This window comes from Mytilus galloprovincialis, chromosome 1, assembly GCF_965363235.1.
Source record: "Mytilus galloprovincialis chromosome 1, xbMytGall1.hap1.1, whole genome shotgun sequence".
NCBI lineage: Eukaryota > Metazoa > Mollusca > Bivalvia > Mytilida > Mytilidae > Mytilus > Mytilus galloprovincialis.
The window spans coordinates 98,320,441-98,338,449 of record NC_134838.1 but is presented as its reverse complement, the minus strand read 5'-3'; the positions used below and the strand labels follow the sequence as shown (position 1 = coordinate 98,338,449).

The 18,009-nt window shown below is 35.5% G+C and overlaps 1 protein-coding gene across 1 annotated transcript in view; it reads right to left on the bottom strand.

Annotated features, from left to right (window-relative positions):
* The window catches only part of LOC143050751 (uncharacterized), a 98,329-nt gene that overhangs the window by 51,666 nt on the left and 28,654 nt on the right, over nucleotides 1-18,009 (bottom strand). Inside the window, exons 3-4 of the mRNA XM_076223901.1 lie at nucleotides 13,156-13,272; nucleotides 9,454-9,492 (exon numbers count right to left, since the gene is read on the bottom strand). Of these exons, the coding sequence (XP_076080016.1) occupies nucleotides 9,454-9,492; nucleotides 13,156-13,272 (156 nt within the window). The remainder of the gene's footprint in view (nucleotides 1-9,453; nucleotides 9,493-13,155; nucleotides 13,273-18,009) is intronic.

The following is an 18,009-nucleotide window of genomic DNA, read 5'->3' as shown; positions in this document are numbered from 1 at the left end:
AGGAACGAACAGTTATACCACTATACGATCACGTGTCCGTGTGACAATTTATTGAACATTTGAACAATTCAACTTTTAAGACAGTTTGTGGTGCCGTGATCAGGATCGACTTGGATTGTCTAAAATAACGCAAAGGAATATAAAAGGTAAGAACTAAGTTACTTTCATTTTTCTGACAACTCTCCATCCAAGTAACAATTTATAAAAGTAAATTATTATAGACCAAGGTACGCCCTTCAACACGGAGCCTTGGATCATACCGAACAGCAAGCTATAAAGGGCCCCAAAAATACTAGAGTAAAACCATTCAAACGGGAAAACCAACGGTCTAATCTATATAAAAACGAGAAGCATGGTTGAGCCGTTAGAGAAAATGGACAAGAAGTCCTAATTACATACAGACAAACAAAACCTGGAAATATTTAATATGTTTTATGTGAAAATGACAATGAGAATGATGGTCGTAGTATGAACGTAGTCAGGTCGTAAGAAGAGCGTGATGAGAACGGCAAGGTCGTGCTAGAATCGTACTATGGTCGAGAACAGCGTGGTATAGTCGTAGTGGAAGCGTAGTTGGGTCGCGGTTAGAACGTGATGGTCGTAGTGAGGTCGTTATAACGTCGCTGTGAGATCGTAGCACAGTCTCTCCGAGAATCACGTTTTCGCTACGATGGTACAGCGACCTTTGCGATCTTACTACGATCTTAGTGCGCTCTCACTACGCTTCTACTACGACCTGATTTCGCCACGACCGCACCAAGATTGTTTTGAACATGATCAAAGTTGGCTACGCTTATCACGATCTTGAAGACCTCACAACGACGGTGATACGACCTTACTGCGATCTACACGATCGTACTACGATCATCAAAATTTGCATTTTTTTTTCACAGATCGTAGTGCGATCGTGGCCTAGTGGGACTGCGGTATTAGCACGCTTCTACTTCCATTATAGCACGTGTTTACCAGGATTATACTACGTTCTCAGCAATAACGTCTACATCGTGTTCCATATCAATACAGTTCCATTCCTTCTATTTCTGATTAATACGTAGATTTCTCGGAAACAATACAGTCATGCCACCAAAATATACTAGAACACGTGGGCGTGGTGGTAGGGGTTGATGTAGAGGCAGAGGGAGCTCTGATAATAACGAATCCTGATCAAGCAGAGATGTCGGACCGATCAATCAAACCTAAATTACAACCTATTGCTGGTCCATAAAACTCAAATGACGATATTTTAGTAAACGATAGCAGAGATGACACAGATGTGTCAATCGATATAGGAAGATGTGGTAGGAGTGTCGATGAGACAACTCTCCATCCAAGTAACAATTTATAAAAGTAAATTATTATAGACCAAGGTACGCCCTTCAACACGGAGCCTTGGATCACACCGAACAGCAAGCTATAAAGGGCCCCAAAAATACCAGAGTAAAACCATTCAAACGGGAAAACCAACGGTCTAATCTATATAAAAACGAGAAGCATGGTTGAGCCGTTAGAGAAAATGGACAAGAAGTCCTAATTACATACAGACAAACAAAACCTGGAGATATTTAATATGTTTTACTACGATCTTAGTGCGCTCTCACTACGCTTCTACTGCGACCTGATTTTGCCACGACCGCACCACGATTGTTTGTGCGTAGTGCGGTCGTGGCCTAGTGGGACTGCGGTATTGTGACAAACTGTCTTTAAAGTTGAATTGTTCGAATGTTCAATAACTCATCACACTTGCACGTGATCGTATAGTGGTATAACCGTTCAGTCCTTATGGAGTACGTTCGGATATTAAGCACATGAGTTCTAGCCTACCCACAAGGGGGAGACCTTGGCGGAATCTATCTGTACGAATCGCTTGTACCAATCTGTCCTCCCTTCAAGTCCAAAGCTGGATCTTATATAGTCCAGTGGTCCATAAAAATGTCCATAGCTGTAGGCCAGTTACGTAGTAGTCTGGATGTTGAATAATACTAGTCTGTGGTTAATTGTCAAACTATGCAATTAACCTCTGAAGGATACATGTTATTTCGCAGTAGACATGGTCATTTATTGGCTGCAGGGTATATGTCTATAATATTCGTATACATGGTTATTAAGATTGGAACACAAATTGGGTTACAGTATTAAAGGACATGAGCACGTACATGAAATCCGACAAAGGAAAAAATTTTGGTATCTAATGGCTCCACGAACCATGATGGCCACAATTGCTGAAAAAGGGCAATTCGGCAGAAGAAGAAGACTATTAAAATTGTTGGCACGAAGTTTCAGTAGCGCGGATATGAAGATTTTAGTTTAAAGGAATGCACGTCCATATAAGTACCAAACACTAAAGGTCCGAAATTTAGTATGATTGCATGCTTATATTGGTGATTTTAAATCTGTTCAAAGTTTTGATTTTTCTACCCTGTATACCACATTGCCTCACATTCTCATTAAGAAAAAATTCACACACCTAATTAAATGGGCATGTAAAAAGTCAGAATGTGAATATATATGTTCAAACTCTTTTAGGTCATTTTTTAGTAGCAATAAACAAAAAAACTATGTCAATTGGACATGCTTTGATACTATATATGCCCTTGAATTTTTACTAGATGACATTTTTGTTCGCTTTGGGGATTCCGTATATCGTCAGATTATCGGAATTCCAATGGGGACTAACTGTGCACCACTTATTGCGGACCTGTTTTTGTATTGCTATGAGTTACAATTTATGACAAAAATAAGCAAAGACCCATCGAAACAACATCTGATAAACAAATTTAATAATACTTTTAGATATTTGGATGATATTTTGGCTCTCAATAATGACGACTTCAGTATGTATATTAAAGAAATTTATCCTGTTGAACTTACTTGAAATAAAGGTAATACTAACAATGACCACTGCCCTTTCCTCGATCTTGATATCTATATCACTAACGGAAAGCTGAATACTAAAATTTATGATAAAAAGCGATGATTTTTCATTTCCTATCGTTAATTATCCATTTTTAGATGGTGACGTTCCCTTGTCACCATCTTACGGTGTTTATATATCTCAACTTGTACGATTCGCTCGTGTATGTAACAATGTTTTAGATTTTAACGAAAGAAATTTATGTATTACTGAAAAATTATTACACCAGGGTTTTCGATATCACAAACTAGTCAAAACATTTACTAAGAAGGGATATAGTTACGATACTGTTGTCAGGTCATTAAAGATTGCATATTTTGGCGTTAATATTGATTCACTTATAGGGTCTTTGCATCGGAACTAAACACATTTATTCAAAAAACAGTTGTTGGCATGACACGGGTTATGTTCTTCTCATATATGTTATGATGGTATGATACAAAACCCCTAACGGGAAGGATTGTGCCTGATGTTCATATGATGAAATCATAATCTTTCAGTCAGTTTAATTGAAGTATGGAGCTGGCATGTCAGTTAACTGCTAGTAGTCTGTTGTTATTTATGTATTATTGTCATTTCGTTTATTTTCTTTGGTTACATCTTTTCACATCAGACTCGGACTTCTCTTGAACTGAATTTTAATGTGCGTATTGGTATGCGTTTACTTTTCTACATTGGCTAGAGGTATAGGGGGAGGGTTGAGATCTCAAAAACATGTTTAACCCCGCCGCATTTTTGCGCCTGTCCCAAGTCAGGAGCCTCTGGCCTTTGTTAGTCTTGTTATATTTTAATTTTAGTTTCTTGTGTACAATTTGGAAATTAGTATGGCGTTCATTATCACTGAACTAGTATATATTTGTTTAGGGGCCAGTTGAAGGGCGCGGGAATTTCTCGCTACATTGAAGACCTGTTAGTGACCTTCTGCTGTTGTTTTTTTCTATGGTCGGGTTGTTGTCTCTTTGGCACATTCCCCATTTCCATTCTCAATTTTATCTTCAATAGAAAAGCTTAAATTATGTGGGTTTTTTTTTCATTTAGGTTAAGTGATCGGAACAAGTTTAATAAGATCATTTGGTCATCTTATTTAAATATTTAGATGTGTAACTGTTGTACAGAATTTCCTGATGTTTTTTGGCTAATTATCAATCGCTACGATGGTACAGCGACCTTTGCGATCTTACTACGATCTTAGTGCGCTCTCACTACGCTTCTACTACGACCTGATTTCGTCACGACCGCACCAAGATTGTTTTGAACATGATCAAAGTTGGCCACGCTTATCACGATCTTGAAGACCTCACAACGACGGTGATACGACCTTACTGCGATCTACACGATCGTACTACGATCATCAAAATTTGCATTTTTTTTCACAGATCGTAGTGCGATCGTGGCCTAGTGGGACTGCGGTATTAGCTCGCTTCTACTTCCATTATAGCACGTGTTTACCAGGATTATACTACGTTCTCAGCAATAACGTCTACATCGTGTTCCATATCAATACAGTTCCATTCCTTCTATTTCTGATTAATACGTAGATTTCTCGGAAACAATACAGTCATGCCACCAAAATACACTAGAACACGTGGGCGTGGTGGTAGGGGTTGATGTAGAGGCAGAGGGAGCTCTGATAATAACGAATCCTGATCAAGCAGAGATGTCGGACCGACCAATCAAACCTAAATTACAACCTATTGCTGGTCCATAAAACTCAAATGACGATATTTTAGTAAACGATAGCAGAGATGACACAGATGTGTCAATCGATATAGGAAGATGTGGTAGGAGTGTCGATGAGACAACTCTCCATCCAAGTAACAATTTATAAAAGACAATTATTATAGACCAAGGTACGCCCTTCAACACGGAGCCTTGGATCACACCGAACAGCAAGCTATAAAGGGCCCCAAAAATACTAGAGTAAAACCATTCAAAAGGGAAAACCAACGGTCTAATCTATATAAAAACGAGAAGCATGGTTGAGCCGTTAGAGAAAATGGACAAGAAGTCCTAATTACATACAGACAAACAAAACCTGGAGATATTTAATATGTTTTACTACGATCTTAGTGCGCTCTCACTACGCTTCTACTGCGACCTGATTTTGCCACGACCGCACCACGATTGTTTGTGCGTAGTGCGATCGTGGCCTAGTGGGACTGCGGTATTGTGACAAACTGTCTTTAAAGTTGAATTGTTCGAATGTTCAATAACTCATCACAATTGCACGTGATCGTATAGTGGTATAACCGTTCAGTCCTTATGGAGTACGTTCGGATATTAAGCACATGAATTCTAGCCTACCCACAAGGGGGAGACCTTGGCGGAATCTATCTGTACGAATCGCTTGTACCAATCTGTCCTCCCTTCAAGTCCAAAGCTGGATCTTATATAGTCCAGTGGTCCATAAAAATATCCATAGCTGTTGGCCAGTTACGTAGTAGTCTGGATGTTGAATAATACTAGTCTGTGGTTAATTGTCAAACTATGCAATTAACCTCTGAAGGATACATGTTATTTCGCAGTAGACATGGTCATTTATTGGCTGCAGGGTATATGTCTATAATATTCGTATACATGGTTATTAAGATTGGAACACAAATTGGGTTACAGTATTAAAGGACATGAGCACGTACATGAAATCCGACAAAGGAAAAAATTTTGGTATCTAATGGCTCCACGAACCATGATGGCCACAATTGCTGAAAAAGGGCAATTCGGCAGAAGAAGAAGACTATTAAAATTGTTGGCACGAAGTTTCAGTAGCGCGGATATGAAGATTTTAGTTTAAAGGAATGCACGTCCATATAAGTACCAAACACTAAAGGTCCGAAATTTAGTATGATTGCATGCTTATATTGGTGATTTTAAATCTGTTCAAAGTTTTGATTTTTCTACCCTGTATACCACATTGCCTCACATTCTCATTAAGAAAAAATTCACACACCTAATTAAATGGGCATTTAAAAAGTCAGAATGTGAATATATATGTTCAAACTCTTTTAGGTCATTTTTTAGTAGCAATAAACAAAAAAACTATGTCAATTGGACATGCTTTGATACTATATATGCCCTTGAATTTTTACTAGATGACATTTTTGTTCGCTTTGGGGATTCCGTATATCGTCAGATTATCGGAATTCCAATGGGGACTAACTGTGCACCACTTATTGCGGACCTGTTTTTGTATTGCTATGAGTTACAATTTATGACAAAAATAAGCAAAGACCCATCGAAACAACATCTGATAAACAAATTTAATAATACTTTTAGATATTTGGATGATATTTTGGCTCTCAATAATGACGACTTCAGTATGTATATTAAAGAAATTTATCCTGTTGAACTTACTTGAAATAAAGGTAATACTAACAATGACCACTGCCCTTTCCTCGATCTTGATATCTATATCACTAACGGAAAGCTGAATACTAAAATTTATGATAAAAGAGATGATTTTTCATTTCCTATCGTTAATTATCCATTTTTAGATGGTGACGTTCCCTTGTCACCATCTTACGGTGTTTATATATCTCTACTTGTACGATTCGCTCGTGTATGTAACAATGTTTTAGATTTTAACGAAAGAAATTTATGTATTACTGAAAAATTATTACACCAGGGTTTTCGATATCACAAACTAGTCAAAACATTTACTAAGAAGGGATATAGTTACGATACTGTTGTCAGGTCATTAAAGATTGCATATTTTGGCGTTAATATTGATTCACTTATAGGGTCTTTGCATCGGAACTAAAAAGTAAAATCACAAAAATACTGAACTTAGAGGAAGATCAATTGGGAAAGTCCATAACCACATGGCAAAATCAAACAACAAAACGCATCAAAAACGAATGGACAAGAAACTGTCATATTCCTGACTTGGTACAGGCATTTTCAAATGTAGAAAATGGTGGATTAAACCTGTTTCTATAGCGCTAACCCTCTCACTTTTGTAATGACAGTCTCATCAATTTCCGATATATTTACATTGATGCGTTAAATAAACAGACACAATAAATATAATAGTCAAAATATGGGTACATCAGTCATCATCGTTTAACAATTTTAAAAGGAACAATTTAACAGAACACAAAAACATCTACTATCTACGAACACATTTATTGAGTGTCTGACGTCAGAAAATTTTATACGTCACATAAATTTGTCGTTCAATGTGCGTACAAACAATTTTAAAATTTGCATGGGAATGTTAGCATACAGGGTTAAAAAATCAAAAGTATGTAAGAATAAATTTAAGAAATAGACCGAGATTGAAACTAGTCCAAAAGTTATATATAGAATTTATAAGAATCCAAAAATAGGTAATACCACTACGCGATTGAATGATGTTGACGTTTGTGGTTCAACGTATATTGTAATTCATAATAGAAATATATCATAATGACATATAATAGAACAATATCATACTGACGGGATCTTTTAAAGTACAGAGTCACGTTATAAGAACAAAAGAAGTACAAAAAGTCGCAAATACAAAACAAACCACAAAAAAATGAAAGCCAATACAAACACATTGACGAGATGTATAAGTACCGAGCCACGTGAAACGGATATCACATGAAACCATTAAACAGTAAAAGTAATATTAATAATAGAACAAAGACAAATGAAAGAACTATAAAACACGTTGTTAAGATGATAAACAACATCAGTACAAGAATCTATACATCAAGACCATCGTGTATTATTTGAGAAGTTGATACGGAATATTTATCAACAAGGTCCTGGTACCTTCCGATGAACTTTTTTAGAAAAAGAACGAGACGTTCTGCATCGGAACTAAACACATTTATTCAAAAACCAGTTGTTGGCATGACACGGGTTATGTTCTTCTCATATATGTTATGATGGTATGATACAAAACCCCTAACGGGAAGGATTGTGCCTGATGTTCATATGATGAAATCATAATCTTTCAGTCAGTTTAATTGAAGTATGGAGCTGGCATGTCAGTTAACTGCTAGTAGTCTGTTGTTATTTATGTATTATTGTCATTTCGTTTATTTTCTTTGGTTACATCTTTTGACATCAGACTCGGACTTCTCTTGAACTGAATTTTAATGTGCGTATTGGTATGCGTTTACTTTTCTACATTGGCTAGAGGTATAGGGGGAGGGTTGAGATCTCAAAAACATGTTTAACCCCGCCGCATTTTTGCGCCTGTCCCAAGTCAGGAGCCTCTGGCCTTTGTTAGTCTTGTTATATTTTAATTTTAGTTTCTTGTGTACAATTTGGAAATTAGTATGGCGTTCATTATCACTGAACTAGTATATATTTGTTTAGGGGCCAGTTGAAGGGCGCGGGAATTTCTCGCTACATTGAAGACCTGTTGGTGACCTTCTGCTGTTGTTTTTTTCTATGGTCGGGTTGTTGTCTCTTTGGCACATTCCCCATTTCCATTCTCAATTTTATCTTCAATAGAAAAGCTTAAATTATGTGGGTTTTTTTTTTCATTTAGGTTAAGTGATCGGAACAAGTTTAATAAGATCATTTGGTCATCTAATTTAAATATTTAGATGTGTAACTGTTGTACAGAATTTCCTGATGTTTTTTGGCTAATTATCAATCTCCCCAATGGCTGCTAAAAGTGGCTGTCAGCTTGAGTCTGGTGTTTCACTCGAACTTTGAAAGAGAATAAACTTTTTTTAATGTCTTTTCACATCGGAAAACAAATTTTTACCAAATATACCTTTTTTGTACCTTGTCATTCTTTCATTACCCTTTTTTGAATATAGTTTATCTTTTTCTGCCGATATTTGCAATATTATCTAGCCAATAAAAACAAAATGATCGTCATCTGCAGATGGTGTTTTTAGGACAAATGCAAAAGCTTCATTAGAAGGCTGCATGTTGCCCTATAATATATTAGTTGCAGTTTAAAATGACGAAAAATTCCCTTATCCTATAAACGATAAATCTTTTCTATTTTTGACATTCAAATATTCAAACTTCAGAAAACATTTAGATTTTATGATTTTTGAAAGTTTATTTTAAGAAATGCAATATTCTGTAAATATAGCGCAATCAACATTTAAATTTGCATTATATTTGGAATTATGGTAATTTTATTAAAAGGTTTAGAAAAATTTTAGAAGAAACAAAATCCATACAAATACCAGAAAATTGCATTTTCTTGAATTCTGGAAAAATTTAGGAATTTTCGATTTTAATTTTGGACCTTGATTTGACGAAAATTGTATTTGTAAAGTAAGCACATGAAATCGACTAAAAACGTTGATGAATTTAACTTTTAAATTTTATGATTTTCAGATATATTTCAACGAGCCCAAGTTATATGCCAAATCTAATCTGTGACAAAGCCTGTGTACTGTTCCTTGACCTTACATGTGCGACACGCTAGCGACACATTTTTGTATATGAAAACGTAAATACAGGATAAAAGATTTTGGGAGTTGGCTAGACCTTCCTAATCTTTTCACCTTGGTCAACTTACAAATGTATTACAATTAGAAATCTAAAAGACAAATTTTTAATCGAAATGACATATGTGTTCTTACCTAGTAAGTGCATTGATTCTCCTTGTAGTCTTGATTTCACTGAAAAGATATTAATCTTTATTTGCTGGGTGAAATATCAATATCAGTCATTTAAGATAATAAAAATAACAGTTTATTCCGTATAAGAATTTTTCCTATATGACTTTCATTTTCATGCTTTACGTGTTAATTACAAATGTGATGCAAAATATAAACAAACAGACTGATGTTAAAGGTTGCATTTCTGTGAATATTGACAATGCAATTTCCCATAGGAACTCCTTTTACGGCTAAAACTGTACCACTTTTACTATGAAGTTTTGAAAAAAATCTTATCCTAGAATTGAAAGTTCATATGAGGCTTGTATAGGGTATATTGGGATACGGGATATTTGCCATTTTAATTTTAGGGATATGGGATATTTGTTCTAAAAGTAAATGGGATATGGGATATTGATGCATTTATAAGGATATTGAATTTTAACATGAAAACAAATAAGTGGAATTTAAAATTTAAGTACAGAAATATTTACATCTCACTTGATAAAATTGCCCAAAAAAGTTTAATATTAAAGGTCATTTTAGTGCTTTGTTGATTTTAATTGAGTTAATGGTCGTTTTATTTAAAGGTAATCCAAACCCAAGCGAAAAGTATTGATCTATTTTCGATATTTATATGCTCATATGTACTGATAATTTTAAAAGTATTTGTTTTGCTTTCCATACTTCGTTCCTTATTGTTAATTTTCCTTTTTTGGATGGTGATGTTCCTTTGGCACTATCTTACAGTGTTTGTATATCACAACACCTCCGCTATGCCCGTGTCTGTTGTAACGTTTTGGATTTTAATGAACGAAATCTATGTATTACTGGTAAATGATATTAAGTCAGGGATTTCGTTACCACAAATCACTTAAAATCTTTACTAAATTCTAGATTTGGTTTTGAAGTTTGGTTCTACCTGTAGAAAATTTATTTCAAACGGGATAGCACATCCTCATTTTTACGGAGATGTTGTTTACCGTGCCATTGGATGCTGGATGTGTAATGATTGATAATTTAGTCTCAGATGCATTACTTTTTATCAGTTGTAATTACATTTGAACTAGCTGTCAGTAACTGCAAGTACTCTCAGATCTGTACTTAGTGTCTTTTTGTTGATGGGATGTACAAGTACTCGGTCACGTCCACTCTCTAGTTTTTGTTAGATATATCTCTATGTATATCCATCTGATGAGTTAAGCCTTTTTCAACTGATTTGTATAGTTCGTTCTTATGTTGTACTGTTACACCACTGTCCCAGGTTAAGGGTAGGGTTGGGATCCCGCCAACATGTTTAACCTCGCCACATTCTGTATGTATGTGCCTGTCCAAAGTCAGGAGTCTTTAATTCAGTGGTTGTCGTTTGTTGCTGTGTTACATATTTGTTTTTTGTTCATTTTTTTATACATAAATTAGGCCGTTAGTTTACTCATTTGAATTGTTCTACATTTGTCATTTCAGGTCTTTTTATAGCTAACTATGAAGTATGAGCTTTGCTCATTGTTGAAGGTCGTACTGTGACCTATAGTTGTTAATTTCTGTGTCTCATGGTCTCTTGTGAAGAGTTGTCTCATTGCCAATCATACCACATCTTTTTTTTATATTATATGCTCATATGCATTGATAATTTTCTTGAAATAATCATAGATTTTTGTTAGATGTATCCATCTGATGAGTTAAGCCTTATTGTTGTCAATGTTTTTATTTGTTTTGATGCTTTATATGATTGCAGGATATTTTCTAGTGTTTAACCTCTTATTTTTTACGTGGCGTGGCGAGGATCTTCAGAGGTCTCTACGTTCCACAGATTGCTCTGATGTGCAACGGCTGTTTTGCCAGACAAGCTGGGGCCGAGGGACGTCAGAGCACGTCCCATATCAAAAAGTAGATATTTCGCTGTATAAACTATGTTAATAAAGAAGAATTACTAAATAATCAATGTAAATTAATATATTTTCTTCTATTACTGGTGTTGTGAGGAAGGAAATTAAAAAAAAGTAACAAAAATATTGGGATCTATGTAATTCATAAAGTTCAAGATCACAGAGTCAAATGTTGTGTTATTTCTTTGCAAAACAAGGGCTGTGCAAATTTTGCCTGCTGTAAAAATATTCAACAGTTAAGTGTAATGTAGGTACATTAGCAGAAAGCTTTCTTTTGTTAAATTTTGAGTTATTGAACTTGCATGCTAAATATCCACTTTTTGATATGGACGTGCTCTGACGTCCCACAGTCTCAGCTTGTCTGGCAAAACAGTCGTTGGATGTCAGAGCAATCTCGGACAAGAGACAGGGTTGAGTCCTTCTGTTCTTTACAACATAGGTTAACGTGTAGGATGAAGTTTCTTATCAATGAAAGAAGAATGCTATCAAAATTATATTTTACAGTCATATGCATCACGGTTTGAATAATTAAATAAAAAGTCTGAAATTAGACCCCTTACACTAAATTTATCGTTTAACCTCACATAAAAAGAGATTGTTATACAAGGCTCTAAGATGGAACACTTCATCTTTTGGACACATACATTGTATATTCTTATTTAACACTAGAAGTATGCACTAAATTTCCTTTAACACAGTTTGTTTTCCCAGAGTCAAAATTGTTGACGTTGTGATGATGAGGGGAAAAAAATGGGCTTGGGAATGAATTTATAATGATTTTTTGGGATATTTCAAAATAGTTTTAGGGATATGGGATATTTGTAAAAAATATTTATTGGGATATTAGGGGTAAACATTATAGGGATACAGGATATTGGAATAAAAACTTAATGGGATATGGGATATTGATACCCCCCCTAAACAAGCCTCTCATATGCACCACAATTTTTTTCAAAGGTCAAAATATAGGGCTGTGCGGCTTATTTTCAACGTGTATATGCCCTGAACTTCTCAGAGTTTAAACTTACACTAATTTTCTTAACTACCCCTACCTCGAATGAATGGTTACCACAGATTTCAATGTAAACAATATGCACGTGTTTATTTACTGGTAACATTCCCAAGTTCTGTCTCTGCGATATGGAACACAGAGAGCATAACTGGGAACCAGTATGTAAACAAAATTAATTTTCTATGAATATTCAATTACTCCCCAAAAGAGACGTGTTTTGAGAAACAGTTGTATTTACAAAGTGCAACCTATAAGGTAAAACCAAAGGCTAAAACAATTGTACACTGTGTATTAGTATACAAGTAGATATTAGCATAAGAAAAAATATAACCCAAATAATGGTGTTATTCTAAATTGTGAAATAAAGCTTTTGTGATGCACATACGAATAATGAAATACTCCCAAAAAATGCTTTCATATCTATATTCTGTAGCCTTATTTAATCTAATTTATGGAAATACTTTATTTTTGAGTAGAGTTACATGTTTCACTGCACCTAAACGGTTGTGGTTAAGTTACCCACAGCGCAAGATGGCCGACCCTAAAGTCGTCGATACATAATTGATAAATTGATACAAAATCTAGTGTATTTTTTCTGATAAATTGGTTGGTTCAAATTTTGATTTTTTTTTATATTTTTGTCAAAGGGTCAAAGTAAATACTTTGCCAAAATTTTATGAAAATTAAACGAGCCAAATTAATTTTAGTGAAGGTGTTGGGTACCACATTAAAACGTTATCTCCTTGTAGTGTTATGTGCCACATTTAAAAGGCAAACATACTTTACCTCTGTGATTACGTTTTAACCAATGGAAAAAAAATGCTGTTCCAAGTGTTAAGATTACACAAATGGCAACCCCAATGCCAATCCCAATGCCGACAGATGCAATATCAAATACAAAACCTAAAACATAAATGTATATGCGTATTAGTTTGATTACTTATATATAGTTATCAAAGTTACCAGGATTATACTAGAACACACCCGCGAAATCGCGGTCATTTAGAGCTTGGTTGAAAGTATGTACTAAACTGTTGTAAGGAGAATTTTTGTTAAATATTTCATGTCTGGAGAATTTCAGAAAAGGTATCAAAATTCTTAGGTACTTGGAAACAGTTTAATCCCTGTCCTTGTCTTCCAAAGTCCGTTATCATTTTTTTTCTGTTAAATTCCATTATTTTCGCGTTTCTGTATACTATGACCATACAAATACTATAATTAAAGTGTATTTGCTATCAACTATCAAATTTTAGTTTCTTCTCCTAGGCGATCATTGCTATGTTATACAGAGAGTCTATATCAACGCGACTGTTCCAGAGTACTCTTATGAAATATATGTGCAAGTTAAAATCCGGAAGTCCTGTTTGACTTAAAAGCAAATTCGCGAGCATTTTAAGCTTGGTTGAAAGTATGTAAACTATTTTAGGATGTCTTTTTGTAAAAGATTTTATGTCTGTAGAATTTAACAAATGATTTCAAAAATCATATACCTTTAGGTACATGGAGACAGGACAATATTTTTAAGCCCTCTCTCTTTTTTTCAAAGTCCGTTATTATTTTGTTTTCTGTTATATTCCATTATTTTCGAGTTTCTGTATACCATAACATGCGTATCCGGGTCATTATAAAAAAAACACCATGCAAAACTATGTTATTGGGTCTTTTTAAGACATAGACATGAAAATATACCAAAATAACACTTGTATATGTTAGATATGAATGTTTTGTGATACATAATATACTGTTAACAGTATGAAATGTTATAAAAACATCCTTAATGTTTTCTCAAACCGTGGAAGATAGCCAGAATTAACTGTTATTTTTTTACTATAAATCCTTCAGACTTAAAATAGGACTATTATTCATATCATTTTTTATTATGATTTATCACTTTTTATTGCATTTTGATACATACAAACATTTTTTTGGGAGGTGCATGTTGGTTTAATAATAAAAAAAAAATTCACCAAAAGGAAATGTAACATTTCTTAAGTCAATGGTGTTACCAAAGGACAAATTAGTAGGATAAGAGTTATCTTTCGCAAGATTTGGGCATTTACAACAGTTTCTCCCTTAGCAGTATTACCTGTAAGCATGTTATGCAAAAGAAAACAAACAATTATGATGAAGATTTAGTGAAAAAATCGTAAAAGTAAGTAAAGGTTATATCGTAATTGGAAATAGTGTCATTGGTGTACCATTTATAAAAATCATTTTTTGAAAACATTTCCTTAACTTTGAATAATGAAACATATTGATTATAGAAACATGCACCAGTAAAAACATATAGAATAGGGGAATGGAGCACTTATTTCGTAACTAAATCTTAAAATACACCTTAAATCTTTGATGTTACTGTCAATGGTGAGACCATTTTGATAAAATAACACCATTGACCAGTTTAGTAACACCACTGAATATATCATGACAATCAGCATTTTTTTGTGTTTCTTTCATGTTTAACAAGCTAAACATCATATTATTTATAAAAAAACAATACTTATTAAACAATGTTTTAACAATACCATGTATTACATATACACAGTTTTCGCAAACTGATGTATGCTGGTAACACCAATGACCAAGCTCAAGCTAGCAGCCACTCGCCAGCAGCCACTTCGCTAGCAGCCAGTTTTCAGATATGTCTATAACCCCAAAAGTTGCAAAAGATTCAAACGTACTTTAAATGTTTTTATCAATCATATAATCACAAAATAATCTGTTTTATATATGAGTGAGCAGCCGAAGACACTATTTAATGTTTTTTTTTCTTTCAAATTAAAATGTAATTTCCTGATCATTACTTTATTCGCTTTTCATATACCAAACAGCGTGCTGCGCGCAATAGTGTATGAAGAATAGTAAACAGCTATGCACTTATTTAAATGCTGGCAAAATTGTTGTTACATGACATCGACTTTTCCATAAGAAATCAATTTTGTGATATTGTAAGAAATAGCTTTCCATAGTCTCGGCATCCTGTCAAGTAGTTCCTAAAAAGTATCAATAGTTTTGCATTACAAGAATAGAAAATTGCACTCGTGCTTTGCTATTTTTTTGTCAGACAAATTCGTTTTGACAAAAGATTCTACTTCTAAACAAGCGGAATGCGCTCACATTTGATTATACGAAAGGTTTATTTGTTGTACTTACTAGTAATGTATGGTGTGCACGGAAAATATAAATTAGCAATTTATAAAAGAAACCTACCTTTGGACCTATGGTGAATTTTCTCACCTGGACCTTTTGACCCATTGGACCTTAGACCCTTACCTATCATTTGCACCTAGTGGGTAAAAAAGTATTGCCGTAGGGAATTTTTGACAGACTTTTGAAAATTTGGGGTAGGCATGTTTGACCCTTAAGACCTAAGTTCGGACCTATGGTTAAGACAAACTATGAGTTGTCCCACCTGGACCTTTTGGACCATTGGACCCTAGCCCTTACCTACCATTTCCACCTAGTGGCTAAAAAAGTATTGCCGTAGTGAATTTTTTACACTCCTTTAAAAATTAGGGTAAGGCATTTTTTTTAAATCTAACTTTGGACCCATGGTGAGGACACACCATGAGTTGTCCCACCTGGACCTTTTGACTCATTGGACCTTAGACCCTTACCTATCATTTACAGCTGGGCGTTTGGCCAATTTGACCTTGAATTATTACCTGCCAATGTACCTTTGTGAAAGAAAAGAGAAAAAAGCCACATAATAAACACAAGGTATTTCTGATCAGAGAGATAATAAGGCTAAGGAGGTAGAAATCTTTAGTTTCTGGTACCCAGAATCTAAATCGTTCATTTATTTATAGGAGCATATCGAGGAGGGTTGTCTTTGAAGGTGCTGGTAGCACCTAATATCAGACCGGCTTCGTCGTTGAATTGCTGACCACGTGCACGCCTCAAGTAAAGTCCATCATCATAGGTGATCTTGGCGTTTGAGGGTTGAGGTAGAGATCGTTACCACTGGGATTCACTGTGCAAATAAATTCACCATAGATACCAGAATTAAAATATCTTAAAATTTCAAACGCATCCACCAAGTTTCAGGTAAAATCATGATTACAATACCTTGTTGACGGGTACACCACCCAAAGCAATCAAGTCTCCAATACCCAAGGCAGATAGAATGGTTTTAGATACCATGTGAAATGCCCTCATTGCCAACCCTACGAACATGCGTAGGTATCAACCTTTTTTTATGTTTTCTTTATCTGGGTGGTACTCGGCTCCAGATTAATAACACCAGTAACTTTTGAAGAAGTTTGATAATCTTTTAACCTGCCGAGAGGTGATCCACATCTTGTGTTCGCATTACCGGTTTGCATGGGACAAACAAATGGAGACTTGACAACCTTTCTTGGCAGCCCAGTGTAGTTTATTTACTTGACCTTTCAAACCATTATCGTGTTAAGTTATTATTTATTCCCTTAGAAGATGAAAATGGATAGTGAGGTGTTCGCCGCGGAGTTTGGTGGGGTCACCATCCTGATCGGTGAGATAAGTCCACATGCGATTGATGGTTTTCAGGGTCACTGGTAAGTACACCAGGGTTTTTTTTTTTTTGGGGGGGTCTTCATACCAGGATCGATACCGGGAAAGAAACTACAGATGGTGGATTACTGCTTTCCATTAACAAAGCTCCCATAGATAATACCGCTATTTGCCAGCTGGATGCTGATGTTGTTGATGATACTAACAATGTGTTCCCCTTCTGTATAACCCTATCGTAGGTGTAAATTTGCCGTTCTAATCCCAAGACGGTGTTGCGGCTATTTGTAAAGTTGAAATCTTCTTTGTAGTGCCTGGTGAGAGTTAGTGATGCTCTTAGGGTTTCCGACTTGCATTGATAATGCTTTTGGCTTTGTGTTTGTTGAGCCGCATAGATGATAAACACCGGCTATAAGCCTGTGAAATCAGAGGTATCGGTGTTGACGCCGCCGTTACTGAGGCGGGTGACCATGTTGTAGAGTTTCTTTCTGATGTCTGCAGCCTACTTGAACACTCTGGCAACCCTATTTTGGGTAATAAAGGCATTAAATACGACGGCTGGGTAGCGTTCATCATTGACAGTAAATCTATGTTCCACAATCGACAGTGATCGCACACGGCGGCGTCATGGGTCTTATCCACACTTTTGTCGGTTTGGATTGCAACGATTGTATATCTAGGCTTTTAAGTACCACTTGTGACAGATAGGCGCCAGTTGAATTGTGTGTTTTTGGGAACGGTGATAGAATCAAACTGCCTCATGCGAAATCCACAGTCGATTTTACTTTTACTTTGTATGGTTTTGTACAGCCGCATCTTGTTTTTGTCTGATGGGGTGACGTGACGAACGAACCAAGAGATCTGACTCAGAATATTTTTTGCCACATCGTTGACTGCGGCGGCTCAGTGCATGGCATCGGCGTCTGAATCACGCGCACTAGTGACAATGCATGCTTTAATACGTATACGATCTTGTCGTAGTCGTCTGAAAAGCCGAAAATATGTCTCAGGGGTATGGTGAATGAAAAAGCTCCTTTGTTGGCAGGTTTGGGGATAATTTTTCCATGACGTGCTGCGAACCCTGTGTTTTCGGTCTCAGCTTGGGTAGATGAATCCATGCACCACAGCTGGATGAGACCTTGTGATTTGGAG